This window comes from Ranitomeya variabilis, chromosome 7 (genome assembly GCF_051348905.1).
Source record: "Ranitomeya variabilis isolate aRanVar5 chromosome 7, aRanVar5.hap1, whole genome shotgun sequence".
Taxonomy (NCBI): domain Eukaryota; kingdom Metazoa; phylum Chordata; class Amphibia; order Anura; family Dendrobatidae; genus Ranitomeya; species Ranitomeya variabilis.
The window spans coordinates 10812506-10835700 of record NC_135238.1 but is presented as its reverse complement, the minus strand read 5'-3'; the positions used below and the strand labels follow the sequence as shown (position 1 = coordinate 10835700).

The following is a 23195-nucleotide window of genomic DNA, read 5'->3' as shown; positions in this document are numbered from 1 at the left end:
CACAGAAAGCCCCGCCACCACACAGGACGCTACACTGATAAACTTGTGTTTCTAGGTTTATTAGTGATTTCTGCCCCACACTGGGCTTAAGGCACAAGTCAGAACCTGAGAATATCGTGCAGGATCTCAACAGTGATTGCAACAGTGCAAGGAGGGATGGAAGTGGAGTAAGGACTCAGCACAGTACATAACAGTGCTGGAGAGCAACTACCGCAGAGGAGCAGCACAGTACATAACGGTGCTGGAGAGCAACTACCACGGAGGAGCAGCACAGTACATAACAGTGCTGGAGAGCAACTACCGCGAAGGAGCAGCACAGTACATAACAGTGCTGGAGAGCAACTACCGTGGAGGAGCAGCACAGTACATAACAGTGCTGGAGAGCAACTACCGCAGAGGAGCAGCACAGTACATAACAGTGCTGGAGAGCAACTACCGTGGAGGAGCAGCACAGTACATAACAGTGCTGGAGAGCAACTACCGCGGAGGAGCAGCACAGTACTTAACAGTGAAGGAGAAAAACTACCGCAGAGGAGCAGCACAGTACATAACAGTGCTGGAGAGCAACTACCGCGGAGGAGCAGTACAGTACATAATAGTGCTGGAGAGCCCAGGCCAACAGGACACATAGCATGTACAGGGATGGGATAGATGGGAGGGGGAAGAGACCAGGGCTGGTCACATGACTGAGCTGGGTTGGGGGGCGTTTCATTTCTCGCCATCTTTCTTTTGGGGTACGATGCCGGGAAGCCCCAGGAGTCCGGTTGCGGTGCTGAAGAGGTTGATGGGAGTGGAGCCATCTGTGATCAGTGTCGACTGGATGCCCAGACCCTGCAGCAGTTTCACCTGGGAGAACAAAGGGTTAACGGTCAGACTGCAGAATATGAAGCTGCGGCCGCAGTGCAGGGCGAGGACGGGTAGAGGACAGGGGCACCCACCTGCAGCTCCGGCCCGGCCAGCGCGATGTCCCGCAGGGTTCCCGCACCGATCGCCTCGGTCATTCCACGGAACTTCTTGATGGCGATGTCGGCCAGCTCCTGCTCCTTCTCCACCTCCAGCTTGTTCTTCTCCTGCAGATACTTCAGCTCCTCACTGCGAGCCTGGCGCAACCGCTGCAGCTCCGCATCCTGGACATGGCAGAAAGAGGGCGCTCAGGTACACACTGGTACAGAAAATGCATGGAACTCTATTGTTCTTTTAAAGTTATGTATACTGGCACCGATCCGGGCTAGAGATATAAGGATTATATATTCCGAATGTCTATCGAGAGATCTATAGCTCACTGAAATTGAGAGGAGCAAAACCCAACCAGTTGCAAGGAGCGGATTTCTCCTTAAGCGAGTCATGTATCCTTGTTTATACTTAAAAGAACCCCCCTGACGTGGAGAACATCCTGATCATTGTGTTGTTCTTATATGAGGTTCACACAGCGAGTTATGTATAGAAATGGTTTGTCATAAGTCTAAGAAAAGGGAGGATTCAGCCTCTGAGTGAGGTCACCACAGGGGGAGTGCCTTGGTTTTAGGCTGGGAGATAAGTGAGTGAGACATCAGTCTTCACTAGTCTTTGTCCTGGGTCTAGCTGCGAGACAGATGTGTGATGCATCTAGATGTGTCTCCTCCACAGCACACTGTCAGCCATGAGATCAAATGATAACGAAATGTAAGTGTTTTTTCAGCTTTAATCCCATTTTATTTGTAATTGTACTGTACATACGATACTTTTCTTTATAATATCTTTTATACTTCTGTAAACACTGCCTACATTTTTTTGGAGTAAATTATATAAAATTACTAGCTTTGTCTCTCCTTGCTCTATAACGAACTGTCACGTCCTCCGAAGTGAATTACGCTACTAATTTGGGTTGGCTCCGGACCTGTTAATAATTAAGAAATCGGAGCTGGTGGCAGCAGATGCGTTTGGGAGGCTTTGTAGAGACGGACGGCATTAATAATTATTGTTCCCGGCTGAGTGGGAGTAGTTATATCGCCCTCGTTGCAGTGTGCTCATTAGCCAGCACATAGCAGGCAGCCTTTCTGGCAACTAATTATCCTAGGTGCAGTGCCCTGTCTGACCTGAGGGTAAGGGGGCGCCAGAGAGCTGCAAGTTCAAAACCGGAACTGGGAAGTGGGATATAGATAAATCCCCTTCAGAAAGAACCAGGGGCAACCAAACAAACCCGGTTCATGACAAATTGGTGTGAGCGGCAGGGATGATAAAGGTATCTTCCCTGTGAACCGTGACACCTACCCATCACCGCCCTACCTGGCACCACCCAGCCTGGCACTGTCTCGCTCGATCGCACTACCTGGCACCACCCAGACCGGCATAACCCCGCCCAGCACCTTCCTACCTGGCCTCACCCGCCACCACTGAGCCTGGCACCACCCAGCCTAGTACCGCCCCGCTCGACCACCCGGCACCACCATATCTGTCCCTGTCCCGCAACCCACAGCCTGGCACCGCCCCATGCACCAACACCCAGCCTGGCACCGCCCCGCCCGACTTGGCACCGCTCGGCCCGCTCACCGTCTCTATGGCCAGGGCCTCCGCTCGCAGCTTGGCTTGCAGCACCGCTCCCTCGCCTTCGATCTTCGCGGCCTCCGCTTTGGACTGCGCTTCGGCTTTTGCGGCTCCGGTGCTCTCTACGACGGTGCTGATAATGGAGGACACGGGGTTAGCGGGGTACCCCGACACAGACACCATTAGGGGGCTCATCCCAGACCCCTATACACAGGGCCTCCCTCCCCTCATACCTCAGGGCCTCCAGCTCCAGCAGCTCCTTGCGCGCTCTCTCGGCCTCCGCCTGGTCTGTGATTCGCTGCCTCTCCAGCCGGCCCTTCGCCTCTTGCTCCAATCTTTCAGCCTCGTGTCTGCAGGGTGACAGCAAAAAAGGGGTTAATATCCCAAATACTGGGTGCAGTACCCACTAACACCACAAGGCGGCACTGCAGGCACAGGAATATCCCAGCACAGGCAACCCTCTGTGTTAACCCTTTAGTGGGTGTTCTCGTTTTCCTGCAGTCATTAATGAGGGGCAATTTCTCAATTGATTTTAGGATCTCTGTTCGCTGCAAGTAAATATAAACCTTGTAAAAAAAATCCCTCATACTTCTCACAGCTGAGGCTTTGTTACAATTGGATCCAGTCTGGACAATCCCCCCATGAACAGTAACGTGACGACGCATGAGGATGGAAGAAAAAATTGTTCACACTGACGTGACTGTAACAAACCCTCAGCTGTGAGACGTAAGAGGTCTGTTCAGATTATTCAGCCTCCAGACGCATGTAAGAATGTTCCAAGTCACTGACAGCAACCAGAGATGTTGGAAACAAGAGAGGAATCGAAAGAGAGCAAGGCATTGGAGGCTGCGGAGCGTCACCTGGCCGTCGCCTCCTGGGAGTTGGTGGTGATCTCGATGGCGAGCTGCACGCTCTTCTGCAGGGCGTCCCGGGTGCGCTGGTCCACGGGCTCCACCGACTGGATGTCCACGCTGGTGATCACCAGGTTGTTCTGCGGGAACTTGAAGGAGCTTCGGATCTTCACCGAGTCGTCGAAACCAAAGACGGCCGAGCAGATGATGCGGTTGGAGTTCTGGGCGCGAGAGGAGAAGAACGGGGTCGGCCATCATGGCGGTACAAAATCATTGGGGCCCCTAGAGATGGTACTCGTGGCCCCTCATGTCTCACCTTGTGGAAGTCGTCAAACTGCACCGAGGCCACGGCTCCTCTGATCCGGGAGGCGATGGCTTTACAGGCGTCGCCCACGAAGTCCAGGACGCTGAAAATGGTTGACGCCTCCAGCGGATCGGTCTTATCCTTTATCTCGAAATGCCTGCGAGAGCCGGAGAACACCGACATCAGCGTTTTCTGCACCTAGCGATCGCCGCAGGGAGCTAGCTCCTCCCACCTGACTCTAAAGACTAGTCTGCGGGCACATGACCCATCTCGGCTCTGCTGATTGGATGTCCGAGATCACAGGGGAGGGGCAAGTCCTAATCAATCTCCGTGTCTAGTGCAGTTGTGTCCTCAAATTCAGGGTCATTAGGGGAGAGACCCTTCCTGCTGACAGGTTCCTTTAAGAATTTGCTCCATCTTATAACTCATTTACAAATGTTCCCTTACCGACAATCAAAAAACGAGGAACAAGAAATTCCCGAAATATTTCACCGATGAGTAAATGCAAACAAAACGCCGGGAAATGGTCGCTGACTAAAAGGCTCCCATTACCAAGAAAAGTGTAGGAGAATATAAAGGGGGAAACGCATAAATAACAACTCCGTACACCCCGACCTCAGCGACCTCTGACCTCAGACTCACCAGTTGTAGGACAGCTGGATCTGGAGCCGCGCGTGATCCGCCGTCTCAATATTGATGAGGTCGGTGCAGAAGTCCGGCCCCAGGAGGAGGCAGATGGCCTTAATGACATTGGAGTGTTTCGGGGTTCCTCCTGAGAGACTGAGGACTGTGAACTGCTCATCGGGGCCTAGGATCACCAGCTCAGGGCCAAACACAACCCTGCAAGACAGAACGAGGCGGGTAAATACAAACCCCAGCAAGAATACAAGATCACTCCCAACATCCTCATTATAACAGGGTAGAAATGCCTTCAGCAGGACAGTGTGGAAGCACACAAGGCCCGGGAGAGGAGTGAGAGGAGGCAAGGCACAAGAGAGGAGTGAGAGGCAAAGCACGGGAGAGGAGTGAGAGGCAAAGCACAAGAGAGGAGTGAGAGGCAAAGCAGAGTGAGAGGCAAAAGAAGCAAGGCCTGGGAGAGGAGCGAGAGGCAAAGCACGGGAGAGGAGTGAGAGGCAAAGCACGGGAGAGGCGAAGGAAGCAAGGCCCGGGAGAGGAGTGAGAGGCAAAGCACGGGAGAGGAGTGAGAGGCAAAGCACGGGAGAGGCGAAGGAAGCAAGGTCCGGGAGAGGAGTGAGAGGCAAAGCACAAGAGAGGAGAAAGAAGCAAGGCCCGGGAGAGGAGCGAGAGGCAAAGCACGGGAGAGGAGTGAGAGGCAAAGCACGGGAGAGGCGAAGGAAGCAAGGCCCAGGAGAGGAGTGAGAGGCAAAGCACGGGAGAGGTGAAAGAAGCAAGGCCCAGGAGAGGAGTGAAAGGCAAAGCACGGGAGAGGAGAAAGAAGCAAGGCCCAGGAGAGGAGTGAGAGGCAAAGCACGGGAGAGGAGAAAGAAGCAAGGCCCAGGAGAGGAGTGAGAGGCAAAGCACGGGAGAGGAGTGAGAGGCAAAGCACGGGAGAGGAGTGAGAGGCAAAGCAGAGTGAGAGGCAAAAGAAGCAAGGCCCGGGAGAGGAGTGAGAGGCAAAGAACAAGAGAGGAGAAAGAAGCAAGGCCCAGGAGAGGAGTGAGAGGCAAAGCATGGGAGAGACAAAAGAAGCAAGGCCCGGGAGAGGAGCGAGAGGCAAAGCACGGGAGAGGAGTGAGAGGCAAAGCACGGGAGAGGAGTGAGAGGCAAAGCAGAGTGAGAGGCAAAAGAAGCAAGGCCTGGGAGAGGAGCGAGAGGCAAAGCACGGGAGAGGAGTGAGAGGCAAAGCACGGGAGAGGAGTGAGAGGCAAAGCACGGGAGAGGCGAAGGAAGCAAGGCCCGGGAGAGGAGTGAGAGGCAAAGCACGGGAGAGGAGTGAGAGGCAAAGCACGGGAGAGGAGTGAGAGGCAAAGCACAGAAGAGACAAAAGAAGCAAGGCATGGGAGAGGAGTGAGAGGCAAAGCACGGGAGAGGAGTGAGAGGCAAAGCACGGGAGAGGCGAAGGAAGCAAGGCCCGGGAGAGGAGTGAGAGGCAAAGCACGGGAGAGGAGCGAGAGGCAAAGCACGGGAGAGGAGTGAGAGGCAAAGCACAGAAGAGACAAAAGAAGCAAGGCATGGGAGAGGAGTGAGAGGCAAAGCACGGGAGAGGAGTGAGAGGCAAAGCACGGGAGAGGCGAAGGAAGCAAGGCCCGGGAGAGGAGTGAGAGGCAAAGCACGGGAGAGGAGTGAGAGGCAAAGCACGGGAGAGGCGAAGGAAGCAAGGCCCGGGAGAGGAGTGAGAGGCAAAGCACAGGAGAGGAGTGAGAGGCAAAGCACGGGAGAGGCAAAAGAAGCAAGGCCCGGGAGAGGAGTGAGAGGCAAAGCACGGGAGAGGCGAAGGAAGCAAGGCCCAGGAGAGGAGTGAGAGGCAAAGCACAAGAGAGGAGAAAGAAGCAAGGCCCGGGAGAGGAGCGAGAGGCAAAGCACGGGAGAGGAGTGAGAGGCAAAGCACGGGAGAGGCGAAGGAAGCAAGGCCCGGGAGAGGAGTGAGAGGCAAAGCACGGGAGAGGTGAAAGAAGCAAGGCCCAGGAGAGGAGTGAAAGGCAAAGCACGGGAGAGGAGAAAGAAGCAAGGCCCAGGAGAGGAGTGAGAGGCAAAGCACGGGAGAGGCGAAGGAAGCAAGGCCCAGGAGAGGAGTGAGAGGCAAAGCACAAGAGAGGAGAAAGAAGCAAGGCCCGGGAGAGGAGTGAGAGGCAAAGCACAGGAGAGGCGAAAGAAGCAAGGCCCGGGAGAGGAGTGAGAGGCAAAGAACAAGAGAGGAGAAAGAAGCAAGGCCCAGGAGAGGAGTGAGAGGCAAAGCATGGGAGAGACAAAAGAAGCAAGGCCCGGGAGAGGAGCGAGAGGCAAAGCACGGGAGAGGAGTGAGAGGCAAAGCACGGGAGAGGAGTGAGAGGCAAAGCAGAGTGAGAGGCAAAAGAAGCAAGGCCCGGGAGAGGAGCGAGAGGCAAAGCATGGGAGAGACAAAAGAAGCAAGGCCTGGGAGAGGAGCGAGAGGCAAAGCACGGGAGAGGAGTGAGAGGCAAAGCACGGGAGAGGCGAAGGAAGCAAGGCCCAGGAGAGGAGTGAGAGGCAAAGCACAGGAGAGGCCAAAGAAGCAAGGCCCGGGAGAGGAGTGAGAGGCAAAGCACGGGAGAGGTGAAAGAAGCAAGGCCCAGGAGAGGAGTGAGAGGCAAAGCACGGGAGAGGAGAAAGAAGCAAGGCCCAGGAGAGGAGTGAGAGGCAAAGCACGGGAGAGGCGAAGGAAGCAAGGCCCAGGAGAGGAGTGAGAGGCAAAGCACAGGAGAGGTGAAAGAAGCAAGGCCCGGGAGAGGAGTGAGAGGCAAAGCACAGGAGAGGCGAAAGAAGCAAGGCCCGGGAGAGGAGTGAGAGGCAAAGCATGGGAGAGGAGTGAGAGGCAAAGCACAGGAGAGGAGAAAGAAGCAAGGCCCAGGAGAGGCGCGAGAGGCAAGGCCCGGGAGAGGAGTGAGAGGCAAAGCACAGGAGAGGAGAAAGAAGCAAGGCCCGGGAGAGGAGCGAGAGGCAAAGCACGGGAGAGGAGTGAGAGGCAAAGCACAGGAAAGGCGAAAGAAGCAAGGCCCGGGAGAGGAGTGAGAGGCAAAGCATGGGAGAGACAAAAGAAGCAAGGCCCGGGAGAGGAGCGAGAGGCAAAGCACGGGAGAGGAGTGAGAGGCAAAGCACGGGAGAGGAGTGAGAGGCAAAGCACAGGAGAGGAGAAAGAAGCAAGGCCCAGGAGAGGCGCGAGAGGCAAGGCCCAGGAGAGGAGTGAGAGGCAAAGCACAGGAGAGGAGAAAGAAGCAAGGCCCGGGAGAGGAGCGAGAGGCAAAGCACGGGAGAGGAGTGAGAGGCAAGGCCCGGGAGAGGAGTGAGAGGCAAGGCCCGGGAGAGGAGTGAGAGGCAAAGCACAGGAGAGGAGAAAGAAGCAAGGCCCGGGAGAGGAGCGAGAGGCAAGGCCCGGGAGAGGAGTGAGAGGCAAAGCACAAGAGAGGAGAAAGAAGCAAGGCCCGGGAGAGGAGCGAGAGGCAAAGCACGGGAGAGGAGTGAGAGGCAAGGGCCAGGAGAGGAGTGAGAGGCAAGGGCCAGGAGAGGCAAAAGAAGCAAGGCCCGGGAGAGGAGCGAGAGGCAAAGCAGAGTGAGGCAAAGCCCAGGAGAGGTGAAAGAAGCAAGGCACAGAAGAGGCAAAAGAAGCAAGGCCCAAGAGAGGAGTGAGAGGCAAAGCACGGGAGAGGAGTGAGAGGCAAAGCATGGGAGAGACAAAAGAAGCAAGGCCCAGCAGAGGAGCGAGAGGCAAGGGCCAGGAGAGGTAAGCACAGGAGAGGAGAGGGAGGCAAGGCCCAGGAGAGGCGGGAAATGTGAGGTTCAGAAGAGGCAAGGCCTGGGAGAGGTGCGAGAGGCAAGGCTCAGGAGACACACGAGGTGCAAGGCCCCGGAATGGCAAACCCAGGAGAGGAGTGGGAGGCAAGGCCTGGTAGAGGTGCGAGATGCAAGGCCAAGGAAAAGGCAAGCCCAAGAGAGGAGTGAGAGGCAAGGACCAGGAGAGGCAAGGCAAGGCCCAGGAAAGGCAAAGTCCAGGAGATGCAAGGCCCAGGAGAGGCATGAGATGCAAGGCCCAGGAGATGCGAGATAAGAGAGGCAAGGCCCGGAAGAAGCGAGGCCAGAGATGAAATGCCCAGGAGAGGTGTGAGATGTAAGACCAAGGACAGGAATGAGGCTATACACAGCATGTCACAGGCAGTGGGCAAACATGAACTCTTGGTTACAATGTCGCGGCCAAAACTCAATACGTGAGATGTCCGGATTAAGGGGGTAAGTCGAGAAGGAAAGCAGGGTTTCCCTTTAGGTCAAAAATGGTCATCATGACGGGGAGGCAGAGAAGTTGCAGACGGCTCACCTGGCCTTCTTCTCCCGGTAGTCATACACTTGGACGGCAGCATTATGTGGCACTCGGTAGGTCACAACTTTAGTCTTGTCTCGGGGTTGCGCCTCTTGTGTTCTGACCCCGCGGTTCGATCTGTCTGCCACGGGGTCCTTACCAGAGGCCAGTAGGGTCTCCACATTAGGAGGAAGCTCCTTCTCCCACTGCTCCTCGTCATGTGTCAGCATGTAGGTGTGTCCGACGACCGCCCGCACCTGGTGGAGGCAAGAGTGCAGGTGGAGTCCTCTGTAGTGCATAGTGTAAGGCACAGGCGTGTTGTCAGGAAAGGGTTACACCTGTGACCGACATGTTGGGGATGATGAGGATGGCGGTGCCAGAGGTCAGGCTTCAGGGTGCGGCTCGTCTAGGATTTCACAGAGCGGCATCCATGATCTATTCCTGACCAGCGATGACTGATGAGGATACAGATGGAGTGCAGCCACCCACGTGTCCCCGGCTGCGAGGCCAGATCTCCATGTGCAGCTGAAGGGATGGTGGTGGTCATACTTACCTTCCCTGTTTTGATGTCTCGCACATAAATCCCTTCATTCTCATCCAGGGGTATGGACTGTCTCCGCACCACCACCTCCACCTCTACCGGGGGGACGTACTCCAGGGGACCCCTGATCATCCAGCGATCTCCAGGTTTTCGCTCAACATCGTTTCCATCCTGAAAACAGAGACAAGCAGTCATGTAATGGTGGAGAGGAAGATGAGGAGCCCGAGGTCGCCTCCATGGGTCATACCCACCTCGTCCTTCTCCTCCAGGACCTGCAGAGCTCTCAGGACCAGACCCTCCTCCTCTGATAGGATGTAGACATCTTGGATTCCCGACTCCAGGTTTTCTCCAGGCTGCAAGAAGAAGGACTTCTCCCCCTGTACAGAAAAACAGAGACACAGCTAGGCTACGCGGCGGCAGAGGAACAGAGGTGCAGATAGGCTACACGGAAGAGGAGCAGAGGCGCGGCTGGGCTACGCGGCAAAGGAACAGAGATGCAGCTAGGCAATATTGTATACAACTTGGGCCGATCATCAGACATGTCGGATGCGCTGGGTTTTCCATCATCATTGTGGAAATATTAACCAGTTCCTCGTTACCTTCACGACTTTCTTCTGTCCGAGTTGCGGTTTGCCATCTGCCCCCACCGGGTCCAGGATGACACAATACTGCCGGCTGTTGAGGGTGGTGATGTCCACGACTCCCACCACCTCCTCGTACACGTTGGGGATGTAGGCCTCCGTGTCTTCCATGGTGACCAGCCATTCCTCTCCAGTTCGCCGCAGGTTCCGCTTCTCATCGTTGAATGTCTTGGTGGCTCGGATGTGCAGAGCTTTCTAGAAGAAAAGAATCATTGCTGCTCAGCAGTTCTGCCACTTTAACCTTTCCCCTAAAGCAGGAAACTCTGCAAACAGGGAGTGCACAATGTCAGGTGGATTGTGGAAAGCCGCCCTCTCACCGCCGCGGCAGGTGTTCCCTTATTGTAGCCGAGGTCACATTTCTACTGTGTAGGTGGAAGGGTGAGGCCTGGCACCCCCGACCCGGGTGTAAAGCGGTCACAGCGACATACAGACCTTTACACTTACTAAACAGAGCCCATAAAAGTCACAGCTATGGGGCCCGGGAAATACAGGGGCCAATGCCAGACTCCACTCAGGGTCTTATATGGCGAGGATGGAGAAAGCAACACCATTGTGGAAAGTGCTGTACCAGAACCAGTGACTAATCAGAGGCCTAGACTCCATGATTTACACTGCAGCACTGACTGTTTAGATTGCACGCAGACAAGCAGCGTGACATGGGCCGATAACGGTGATGTCCTATCTTACCTTGTCTGTCAGGACAAAAGCGTCTACAACATCCACGACCTCTTCATATACACCGGGAAGATACGCGCCGACCTTCTTCACCAGCCATTCCTCCCCTACAAAGAGAAGAGCGAGACCAGTGACATGATGTACGCAGACAGACCCCGGACCCATTATCCACAGACAGACCCCGGACCCATTATCCGCAGACAGACCCCGGACCCATTATCCACAGACAGACCCCGGACCCATTATCCACAGACAGACCCCGGACCCGTTATCTGCAGGCCAACCTATTATCCGCAGACAGACCCCCGATCCGTTATCCGCAGACAGACCCCTGACCCATTATCCGCAGACAGACCCCCGACCCATTATCTGCAGACAGACCCCCAACCCGTTATCCGCAGACAGACCCCTGACCCATTATCCGCAGACAGACCCCTGACCCATTATCCGCAGGCCAACCCATTATCCGCAGACAGACCCCCGACCCATTATCTGAGAACAAACCCCAACCCATTATCCACAGGCCAACCCCCGACCCATTATCTGCAGGCAGACCCCCGACCCGTTATCCGCAGGCCAACCCATTATCCGCAGACAGACCCCGGACCCATTATCTGAGAACAAACCCCGACCCGTTATCCACAGGCCAACCCCTGACCCGTTATCTGCAGACAGACCCCAGACCCGTTATCCGCAGACAGACCCCCGACCCATTATCCGCAGACAGACCCCCGACCCGTTATCCGCAGGCTGACCCCCGACCCGTTATCTGCAGACAGACCCCCGACCCGTTATCCGCAGACAGACCCCCGACCCGTTATCTGCAGACAGACCCCCGACCCGTTATCCGCAGGCCGAACCTCAACCCGTTATCCGCAGACAGACCCCCGACCCATTATCCGCAGACAGACCCCCGACCCGTTATCCGCAGGCTGACCCCCGACCCGTTATCCGCAGACAGACCCCCGACCCGTTATCCGCAGACAGACCCCCGACCCGTTATCCGCAGACAGACCCCCGACCCATTATCCGCAGGCCGAACCTCAACCCGTTATCCGCAGACAGACCCCCGACCCATTATCCGCAGACAGACCCCCGACCCGTTATCCGCAGGCTGACCCCCGACCCGTTATCCGCAGGCTGACCCCCGACCCGTTATCCGCAGACAGACCCCTGACCCATTATCCGCAGGCCAACCCATTATCCGCAGACAGACCCCCGACCCATTATCTGAGAACAAACCCCAACCCATTATCCACAGGCCAACCCCCGACCCATTATCTGCAGGCAGACCCCCAACCCGTTATCCGCAGGCCAACCCATTATCCGCAGACAGACCCCGGACCCATTATCTGAGAACAAACCCCGACCCGTTATCCACAGGCCAACCCCTGACCCGTTATCTGCAGACAGACCCCAGACCCGTTATCCGCAGACAGACCCCCGACCCATTATCCGCAGGCCGAACCTCAACCCGTTATCCGCAGACAGACCCCCGACCCGTTATCCGCAGGCTGACCCCCGACCCGTTATCCGCAGACAGACCCCCGACCCGTTATCCGCAGACAGACCCCCGACCCGTTATCTGCAGACAGACCCCTGACCCATTATCCGCAGGCCAACCCATTATCCGCAGACAGACCCCCGACCCATTATCTGAGAACAAACCCCAACCCATTATCCACAGGCCAACCCCCGACCCATTATCTGCAGGCAGACCCCAGACCCGTTATCCGCAGGCCAACCCATTATCCGCAGACAGACCCCGGACCCATTATCTGAGAACAAACCCCGACCCGTTATCCACAGGCCAACCCCTGACCCGTTATCTGCAGACAGACCCCAGACCCGTTATCCGCAGACAGACCCCCGACCCATTATCCGCAGGCCGAACCTCAACCCGTTATCCGCAGACAGACCCCCGACCCATTATCCGCAGACAGACCCCCGACCAGTTATCCGCAGGCTGACCCCCGACCCGTTATCTGCAGACAGACCCCCGACCCGTTATCCGCAGACAGACCCCCGACCCGTTATCTGCAGACAGACCCCCGACCCGTTATCCGCAGGCCGAACCTCAACCCGTTATCCGCAGACAGACCCCCGACCCATTATCCGCAGACAGACCCCCGACCCGTTATCCGCAGACAGACCCCCGACCCGTTATCCGCAGACAGACCCCCGACCCGTTATCCGCAGACAGACCCCCGACCCGTTATCCGCAGACAGACCCCCGACCCGTTATCCGCAGACAGACCCCCGACCCGTTATCCGCAGACAGACCCCTGACCCATTATCCGCAGGCCGAACCTCAACCCGTTATCCGCAGACAGACCCCCGACCCATTATCCGCAGACAGACCCCCGACCCGTTATCCGCAGGCTGACCCCCGACCCGTTATCCGCAGGCTGACCCCCGACCCGTTATCCGCAGGCTGACCCCTGACCCATTATCCGCAGGCCAACCCATTATCCGCAGACAGACCCCCGACCAATTATCTGAGAACAAACCCCAACCCATTATCCACAGGCCAACCCCCAACCCGTTATCCGCAGGCAGACCCCCGACCCGTTATCCGCAGACAGACCCCCGACCCGTTATCCGCAGACAGACCCCCGACCCGTTATCCGCAGACAGACCCCCGACCCGTTATCCGCAGACAGACCCCCGACCCGTTATCCGCAGACAGACCCCCGACCCGTTATCCGCAGACAGACCCCCGACCCGTTATCCGCAGACAGACCCCCGACCCGTTATCCGCAGACAGACCCCCGACCCGTTATCCGCAGACAGACCCCCGACCCGTTATCCGCAGACAGACCCCCGACCCGTTATCCGCAGACAGACCCCCGACCCGTTATCCGCAGACAGACCCCCGACCCGTTATCCGCAGACAGACCCCCGACCCGTTATCCGCAGACAGACCCCCGACCCGTTATCCGCAGACAGACCCCCGACCCGTTATCCGCAGACAGACCCCCGACCCGTTATCCGCAGACAGACCCCCGACCCGTTATCCGCAGACAGACCCCCGACCCGTTATCCGCAGGCAGACCCCCGACCCGTTATACGCAGACAGACCCCCGACCCGTTATCCGCAGGCAGACCCCCGACCCGTTATCCGCAGACAGACCCCCGACCCGTTATCCGCAGGCAGACCCCCGACCCGTTATACGCAGACAGACCCCCGACCCGTTATCCGCAGGCAGACCCCCGACCCGTTATCCGCAGGCAGACCCCCGACCCGTTATCCGCAGGCAGACCCCGACCCGGTATCCGCAGATGTGTGGACTCACCAGTGACTCTGGCGCGGTCCTCGCGGTCCTGGCACTCTTTGCGCGCCCGCAGGCGGATGGCCTGGTTGTGCCGGATCACTGTTGCTTGGATGGTCTGTACCACTTCCACCTCCTTCCGGGGGATGTAGGTGCCTACATGGGGCGACGCGTCACAGCTCAGTGCCCCCATATTAGAGGCTCACAGTCACTGACCATCGACAGCAGATCCTACCTGGACCCTCGAAGAGCCACTCGTCACCGGCCACAAACTTCTCACTGGCGTCCTCGAAATCCAGCAGAGCCTTCAGGTGAAGGGCGGTGTTGGCGAGGACCACGGTCAGCGGGGTGATGACCTGAGCCCACGAGGAAAGAGTTCATTGTTTAACTCTGCGTATTCTAATTGGTGGCCTCACAAATTAACGAGTCACATGACCTTCCTGCCGCCTGACTCTTTGCAAACAGGAAGAGTCAGGGGGGCGGTCTCACTTCTGATTGGCTTTAGAGGGGCATTGCGATTCGGCAGTAGCTATATATAAATGGACCCACCAGCTGCTGGTGCTCCCCCGGGTACAGCGGGAACGGGTCCTGGGCCAGCCGGATCTCGCGGTCGCCATGTCGCAGCTTGGCCTGTCCTCCGTCATCGAACTGAACGCTGCGCCCGGCGTCCCGCAGCACCGGGTTCTGGATCACACAGTAGTGCCGCGGCGGCACCATCACCATGGGGACCGGGCGGAAGAGAACCCTGCAGGACAGGACACACAGCGCACGCGGGTCAGCGCAATGGAGGAAGGCATGATGGGATATACAGTGCGACGTGGCCCAGGAGGGACCCCCGCATCAGTGACGAGCAGATCAGCAGGAGACCCCTTTAAATGTATACGCCCCCCCAGCCCGCGAGGGTCTCACCTCTCATTGTCCTGCCGGATGTAGGTTTTGGGTCCGGTCTCCACGCGGGAGATGTTGCTGTTCTGGTCCAGTACATGGATGTAGTAATACGGTGGGATGCGGATGATGGACTCTTCGGACATTCTCAGGCCGGACACGACTGGGGGGAGAGAAGACGCCATGATTAGCGAGTGCGGCACCGGAATTATAACTCGCCCAGATTCGGGATATTGTGACCCTCATCATTCCCGTCACCCTCACCGGGGCCCAGACTACGACATCATCGCCCACTAACATACAATAAACGCTCCGTATTCGCCGCCTTCATCTACGCGACTGGGAAGTGAAAGTACAATCCCGACATCCCCTCCCGGACGGTCGGACGGACGGACGGACGGACGGACGGACGGACGGACTGCTGCACCAAAGCAGCCTCCATCTGCCCTGCAGGACGCCCCCCTCCCCCGTCTTCTTTACATTTCCAGGAAGTTCTGCGCACCCCCCTCTGCTGCCCCCCATCTGCGCACTCTGGGGGCCGCATAGGGACAGGGAGACCCCCAACACTTCCCAGTTACCTTCCCAGTGCTCCCAGCACAGCAGACTGAAGGAGGAAGCAGCAATGAGGGAGGGAGAGGCCGTCCAGTCAGCGGCAGCCGCTCCTCCGCTCCACCTGTCATGTGTCCGGGGTGGGGCGCCCTCTGTCCCTGCAGGCTTTGTCACCACATGGTGCAGTGAGACGGTACTGCTTCTGGTTACGCCACCTTTCCCACCTGCGGATTTAGGGTCGGATTCCTTATTATGGGAGCAGCCGGAAAATATCTTAATAGAGGGGGCGAGACCCCGCGGAGCCCCCCGTGAGCGCCGGCGGTGACCCTGTATGGCGTCGGTGGTTTCCATCCGGAAACCTGGCGATTTTTGTCGTGTAGACGCGCCAATTCCAGTTTTATTTGTGGATTTTTCAGGCTGAAAATAAAATCTCCACAACTAAAAAAAAAACACATGAAATTTTGGTGCAGTTTTTCGGACAGTTTTTTACGTGTTTTTCCAAGAGGTTTTTGATGCGTTTTCTTCACAATAAGTTTTTTATTTGGATTTTTCAGCCGGAAGAAAATCTATGTGTAAAAATAAACAAAAAAAAAAACCACTGCCGGCGGTTCTTGGCGTAGACTCGAGTTTTCAGCGCCGTTTTTAGGGCCGGTTTTTATACCCCTGTAATATTAATGTGCTGTGTAATAATATCATGGGATCCTGCGGCGTTTTTGTAATAAAAACCTTTGATGAAACCTAATGGAAAACCGCGTGACGCGCTGCACTTCCTACACGGAAAAGGCGCCAAAGAATTCACGTGACGGTTTTTCTAACTTGTGTGTTTTTCTCACACAAATGAACGAGTCGCTCGTCAGCAGACTCGAAGCATTTCTTGGATTTGTATTTTGGCGTTCCTGCACCGAGACACTGTAACGAACACTCAGCGCTGAGTCTGAGGACTATTTTCCACCAAAAAGTTCCTAAAATCCGTTAAAACCAGGAATCCGCCTCAGCTTTTATGGTGCAGAGTTTGCCGTATATCTGAGACAAAAATCAGCTGCGGACTTAACTGCAGCGTCTTTTGTAAATTCCCCATCTGAACAAGGCCCAAAGGGTTCAGCCTGCCCTGGGAAGTGAGAGGAGCACGCTGGGAGTAGTAGTCCACACTACTGCCCTCATGAGGGTGCGGGCTGTGTGCTCAGTGCGGGCGGAGGCGCCTCCGTTATTCTGGGGATTATGGCGGGGACTTTCCTCAGGTGATTGTGAGGAGCCGGTTCTGCCACATGTCAGGTTTAGGTGGAGATCAGAAGACAAAGGTGACAGATAACGAGAGAACATGGCCGCCCGGGGGAGGGGGCGTTATATAGAGGTATGTATGTAATATGTTTATCCAGTGCCCCGATGTCGCCGGGCTCAGACCACAGCGGTGTTTATTAGTCGCGGGGCAGCAGGTTTTCAGCCTCTGAATGTAAATGTGAGAATATTTCTATTCACTGACAGCAAGCAGAGAACAGGAAAAAGATATGCAAAGGTGGAGATTTAGGAGACTGTCAGTGTTGCCCCTAGCAACCAATCACAGCTCAGCTTTCATTTCATATACTGCTCTGGTAAAATGGAAGCTGCACTGTGATTGGCTGCTGTGGGTAGTAATGCTATCTCTGTGGCAGCTGCCGCCCCGGGTGTATGTGCTGCTCTATTTACTGTTACCCCGGATACCAATCACCCTGCACCGTATTTGCAGGGATTTCCATGTAAGCGCTTAACCCTTTTATTGCCATCTAGGCCTCAGCAGGTGGGGGGGGAAAACTGGCTGCAGCCGTGACAGGACCAGCGCCCCCTGCAGTACATCGAGAATCACTACAAGTTATAGGGCGCAGCGTTCTCCCTCCTCTGTACCAGGGCGCAGCGCTCTCCCTCCTCTGTACCGGGGCGCAGCGCTCTCCCTCCTCTGTACCGGGGCGCAGCGTTCTCCCTCCTCTGTACCGGGGCGCAGCGCTCTCCCTCCTCTGTACCGGGGCGCAGCGCTCTCCCTCCTCTGTACCGGGGCGCAGCGTTCTCCCTCCTCTGTACCAGGGCGCAGCGCTCTCCCTCCTCTGTACCGGGGCGCAGCGTTCTCCCTCCTCTGTACCGGGGCGCAGCGCTCTCCCTCCTCTGTACCGGGGTGCAGCGCTCTCCCTCCTCTATACCGGGGCGCAGCGCTCTCCCTCCTCTGTACCGGGGCGCAGCGTTCTCCCTCCTCTGTTCCGGGGCGCAGCGCTCTCCCTCCTCTGTACCGGGGCGCAGCGTTCTCCCTCCTCTGTACCGGGGCGCAGCGCTCTCCCTCCTCTGTACCGGGGTGCAGCGCTCTCCCTCCTCTATACCGGGGCGCAGCGCTCTCCCTCCTCTGTACCGGGGCGCAGCGTTCTCCCTCCTCTGTACCAGGGCGCAGCGCTCTCCCTCCTCTGTACCGGGGCGCAGCGTTCTCCCTCCTCTGTTCCGGGGCGCAGCGCTCTCCCTCCTCTGTACCAGGGCGCAGCGCTCTCCCTCCTCTGTACCGGGGCGCAGCGTTCTCCCTCCTCTGTACCGGGGCGCAGCGTTCTCCCTCCTCTGTTCCGGGGCGCAGCGCTCTCCCTCCTCTGTACCGGGGCGCAGCGCTCTCCCTCCTCTGTACCAGGGCGCAGCCCTCTCCCTCCTCTGTACCAGGGTGCAGCGCTCTCCCTCCTCTGTACCGGGGCGCAGCGTTCTCCCTCCTCTGTTCCGGGGCGCAGCGCTCTCCCTCCTCTGTACCGGGGCGCAGCGCTCTCCCTCCTCTGTACCGGGGCGCAGCGCTCTCCCTCCTCTGTACCGGGGCGCAGCGTTCTCCCTCCTCTGTTCCGGGGCGCAGCGCTCTCCCTCCTCTGTTCCGGGGCGCAGCGCTCTCCCTCCTCTGTACCGGGGCGCAGCGCTCTCCCTCCTCTGTACCGGGGCGCAGCGCTCTCCCTCCTCTGTACCGGGGCGCAGCGTTCTCCCTCCTCTGTACCGGGGCACAGCGCTCTCCCTCCTCTGTACCAGGGCGCAGCGCTCTCCCTCCTCTGTACCGGGGCGCAGCGCTCTCCCTCCTCTGTACCGGGGCGCAGCGTTCTCCCTCCTCTGTACCGGGGCGCAGCGTTCTCCCTCCTCTGTACCGGGGTGCAGCGCTCTCCCTCCTCTGTACCGGGGCGCAGCGTTCTCCCTCCTCTGTACCGGGGTGCAGCGCTCTCCCTCCTCTGTACCGGGGCGCAGCGCTCTCCCTCCTCTGTACCGGGGTGCAGCGCTCTCCCTCCTCTGTACCGGGGCGCAGCGTTCTCCCTCCTCTGTACCGGGGTGCAGCGTTCTCCCTCCTCTGTACCGGGGCGCAGCGTTCTCCCTCCTCTGTACCGGGGTGCAGCGCTCTCCCTCCTCTGTACCGGGGCGCAGCGCTCTCCCTCCTCTGTACCGGGGTGCAGCGCTCTCCCTCCTCTGTACCGGGGCGCAGCGCTCTCCCTCCTCTGTACCTGGGCGCAGCGCTCTCCCTCATCTGTACTTGGGCACAAGGCTCTCCCTCCTCTGTACCGGGGTGCAGCGCTCTCCCTCCTCTGTACCGGGGCGCAGCGCTCTCCCTCCTCTGTACCGGGGCGCAGTGCTCTCCCTCCTCTGTACCTGGGCGCAGCGCTCTCCCTCCTCTGTACCGGGGTGCAGCGCTCTCCCTCCTCTGTACCGGGGTGCAGCGCTCTCCCTCCTCTGTACCGGGGCGCAGCGCTCTCCCTCCTCTGTACCGGGGCGCAGCGCTCTCCCTCCTCTGTACCGGGGTGCAGCGCTCTCCCTCCTCTGTACCGGGGCGCAGCGCTCTCCCTCCTCTGTACCGGGGCGCAGCGCTCTCCCTCCTCTGTACCGGGGTGCAGCGCTCTCCCTCCTCTGTACCGGGGCGCAGCGCTCTCCCTCCTCTGTACCGGGGCGCAGTGCTCTCCCTCCTCTGTACCTGGGCGCAGCGCTCTCCCTCATCTGTACTTGGGCACAAGGCTCTCCCTCCTCTATATCGGGGCGCAGCGCTCTCCCTCCTCTATATCGGGGCGCAGCGCTCTCTCCTCAGTCATGGGGTTGCAGCTGTCCCCGTTTTTCCCTCTGGTGCAGAGTTTCTTGTTATAAGGGATGTTTTAGTTTCTGATGCCCTTGTGATTTGGTCTCTGCCTCCTTATGGACATCAGCAGTACTGCGGCACTGATTGCAGAACTTCTGCATCTGATCCTGCAGATTTTCTTGCTGCCGCCGTTCATTGATTTCTATGGAACATTATACACTGCTCAAAAATGTAAAGGGAACACTTACACAACAGAATATAACTCCAAGTAAATCAAACTTCTGTGAAATCAAACTGTCCATTTAGGAAGCAACACTGATGGTAGCATGACACAGACTCTACAACCCACACAAGTGGCTCAGGTAGTGCAGCTCATCCAGGATGGCACATCAATGCGAGCTGTGGCAAGAAGGTGTGCTGTGTTTGTCAGCGTAGTGTCCAGAGGCGGAGGTGCTACCAGGAGACAGGCCAGTACACCAGGAGAAGTGGAGGGGGCCGTAGGAGGGCAACATCCCAGCAGCAGGACCGCTACCTCCGCCTTTGTGCAAGGAGGAGCACTGCCAGAGCCCTGCAAAATGACCTCCAGCAGGCCACAAATGTGCATGTGTCTGCACAGTTAGAAACGGACTCCATGAGGATGGTCTCAGGGCCCAACGTCCACAGATGGGGGTTGTGCTCACAGCCCAACACCGTGCAGGACGCTTGGCATTTGCCACAGAACACCAGGATTGGCAAATTCACCACTGGCACCATGTGCTCTTCACAGATGAAAGCAGGTTCACACTGAGCACATGTGACAGACGTGACAGAGTCTGGAGATACCATGGAGAGCGATCTGCTGCCTGCAACATCCTTCAGCATGACCGGTTTGCCAGTGGGTCAGTAATGGTGTGGGGTGGCATTTCTTTGGAGGGCCGCACAGCCCTCCATGTGCTCACCAGAGGTAGCCTGACTGCCATTAGGTACCGAGATGAGATCCTCAGACCCCTTGTGAGACCATATGCTGGTGCGGTTGACCCTGGGTTCCTCCTAATGCAGGACAATGCCAGACCTCATGTGGCTGGAGTGTGTCAGCAGTTCCTGCAAAATGAAGGCATGGAAGCTATGGACTGGCCCGCCCGTTCCCCAGACCTGAATCCAAGTGAACACATCTGGGACATCATGTCTCGCTCCATCCACCAACGTCACGTTGCACCACAGACTGTCCAGGAGTTGGCGGTCGCTTTAGTCCAGGTCTGGGAGGAGATCCCTGAGGAGACCATCCGCCGCCTCATCAGGAGCATGCCCAGGCGGTGTAGGGAGGTCCTACAGGCACATGGAGGCCACACACAATACTGAGCATCATTCCAACTCCAGACCTCCGTGGGATATTAGTTGTGATTTACGTTGATCATTTTTAGGTTCTATTGTTCTCAACACATTCCACTATGTAATGAATATTTCATTCAGTGATATCTAGGAGGTGGGATTTTAGTGTTCCCTTTATTTTTTTGAGCCGTGTATAATGATGGAAGTAAAGGGTCTCGTCCTAGAGAACGTATTGACCTCCTTCCCACGGCAGCAGACATTTTTATTTCTATTTTCATCTCCACTTCATCCAAGACCCATAACTCATTTTCCGCCATATCAGGACTTGTTTTTTTATGGGCTGAGCTTTAGTTTTGAATGACGCCATCATCTTACCGTATAATGTACCGAAAGATGAAAAACATTGTGTGGGGTGAGAAACAAAGACACATGAGGTCAGCGCACATTCCCACAGGTCCTAGCTGCCAGGAACTTTTCTTGTGTTTTCTCAGTCTTAGCACCAATATTCCATCCTTCACTTATTAAATCTGTACATTTAACCCCTTTCTGCCAGCTGACGGGATAGTACGTCAGCCAACAGTATCCCCCGCTTTGAGGTGGGCTCCTGCGGTGATCCCACCTCAAAGCCGCGACATGTCAGCTGTTATAAACAGCTGTCAGTTTGACAGTGGCATTTAACTAGTTAATGGGCACTGGCGGATGAAAAAAAGTGTGTTTAAAAATATAAAAAAATAAAAGTTCAAATCACCCCCCTTTCGCCCCATTCAAAATAAAGCATTAAAAAAAGATCAAACATTCACATATTTGGTATCGCAGCATTCAGAATCACCCGATCTATCATTAAAAAAAAGGATTAACCTGATCGCTAAATGGCTTAACGAGAAAGAAAATCAAACCGCCAAAATTACGTTTTATTGGTCGTAAAATGCAATAACTGGCGATCAAAAAAAAAAAAGTATCTCCACAAAGGTGGTATAATTAAAAACGCCAGCTCGGCACACAAAAAATAAGCCATCACCCGACCCCAAATCACAAAAAATGGAGACGCTACGGGGATCAGAAAATGGCGCAAATTTTCTTTAGCAAATTTTGGAATTTTTGTTCACCATAGATAAAAAATAACTTAGACATGTTTGGTGTCTATGAACTCGAAATGACCTGGAGAATCATAATGGCAGCTCAGTTTTAGCATTTAGTGAACCTAGCAAAAAAGGCAAACAAAAAACAAGTGTGGGAGTGCATTTTTTTTTTTTTTGCAATTTCATTGCACTTGGAATTTTTTCCCGTTTTCTGTTACACGACATGGTAACGACCAATGGTGTCGTTCAAAAGTACAACTTGTCCTGAAAAAAACAAGCTCTCACATGGCCATATTGATGGAGAAATAAAAAGTTATGGCTCTGGGAAGGAGGGGAGCGAAAAACAAAATAAGCTCCGGGGGTTAAAAAGGCCGAATTCTGCACCGATGTAGAAAGTGCTGAATAAACCCTTCTACTATTTAATCTCCAGACCCTTCGGCCACCCGGATCACTTTCAGCACAGACATAATGCGTCACCCAGCCCCCACTGAAGACCGATACTGGAGCAGGGGGGATATGGAGGCGACACCCCACGGAAAGAGCGAACAATGGTCACAGAAATCACTGGAATCTGACAAAGGTAATAATAAATAAAAGATCTATGGAAATGAACAGATGAGAGTCAGACATTGCTTTTCAGCCATGCGTCCACAGAATTTAAAAAAACAATAAACCTCATGAAATCGGCCTGGACAGAAGTGATGGTTCCTTAACTTAATATTTTGCTGCACGACCTTTTGAGGCAATCACACGATTCCTGTAACTGTCAGTGAGACTTCTGCTCCTCTCGACAGGTATTCTGGCCGCTCCTCAAGAGCAAACTCCTCCAGTTGTCTCGTGTGTGAAGGTCGCCTTCTCCAGACGCCATGTGTCAGCTCTTTCCAATAGGATTTAGGTCAGAGCTCACAGAAGGCCACTTCAGAATAGTCCAATGTTTCCTCTTAGCCATTCTTGGATGTTTTTAGCTGTGTGTTTTGGGTCATTATCCTGTTGCAAGACCCATGACCTGTGACTGAGACCACGCTTTCTGACACTCGGCAGCACATTTCTCTCTGGAATCCCTTGATAGTCTTGAGATCTCATTGTACCCTGCACAGATTCTAGACACCCTGTGCCAGATGCAGCAAAGCAGAACATAACAGAGCCTCCTCCATGTTTCACAGTAGGGACAGTGTTCTATTCTTGATAGGCTTCATTTTTCCATCTGTGAACATAGAGCTGATGTGCCTCACCAAAAGTTCCATTTTATTCACATCTGTCCATAGGACATTCTCCCAGAATCTTTGTGGCTTGTCAACATGTAGTTTGGCAAATTCCAGTCTGACTTTTTTATGATTCTTTTTTCAGCAATGATGTCCTCCTTGGTCGTCTCCCATGAAATCCACTTTGGCTTATACAATGACGGATGGTGCGATTTGACACTGATGTTCCTTGAGCTTGAAGTTCACCTTTAATCTGTTTAGAAGTTTTTCTGGCTCTTTTGTTACCATTCGTATTATCCGTCTCTTTGATTTATCTCCAATGTTCCTCCTGCGGTCACGTCC

The 23195-nt window shown here is 55.8% G+C and overlaps 1 protein-coding gene across 1 annotated transcript; it reads right to left on the bottom strand.

The window, feature by feature from the left end:
- Positions 1-43: 43 nt before the first annotated feature.
- MVP (major vault protein) lies at positions 44-15594 on the bottom strand. Its single transcript, XM_077273965.1, has 17 exons — positions 15258-15594; positions 14704-14842; positions 14344-14539; positions 14030-14150; positions 13819-13950; positions 10535-10629; positions 9806-10042; positions 9458-9583; positions 9219-9377; positions 8684-8922; positions 4321-4518; positions 3691-3835; positions 3384-3595; positions 2757-2873; positions 2530-2656; positions 939-1127; positions 44-846 (listed from the first exon to the last, which is right to left on the bottom strand). The coding sequence occupies exons 1-17, from the start codon at positions 15577-15579 to the stop codon at positions 709-711; spliced, it is 2892 nt and encodes a 963-aa protein (XP_077130080.1). The 5' UTR covers positions 15580-15594; the 3' UTR covers positions 44-708.
- Positions 15595-23195: the final 7601 nt, after the last annotated feature.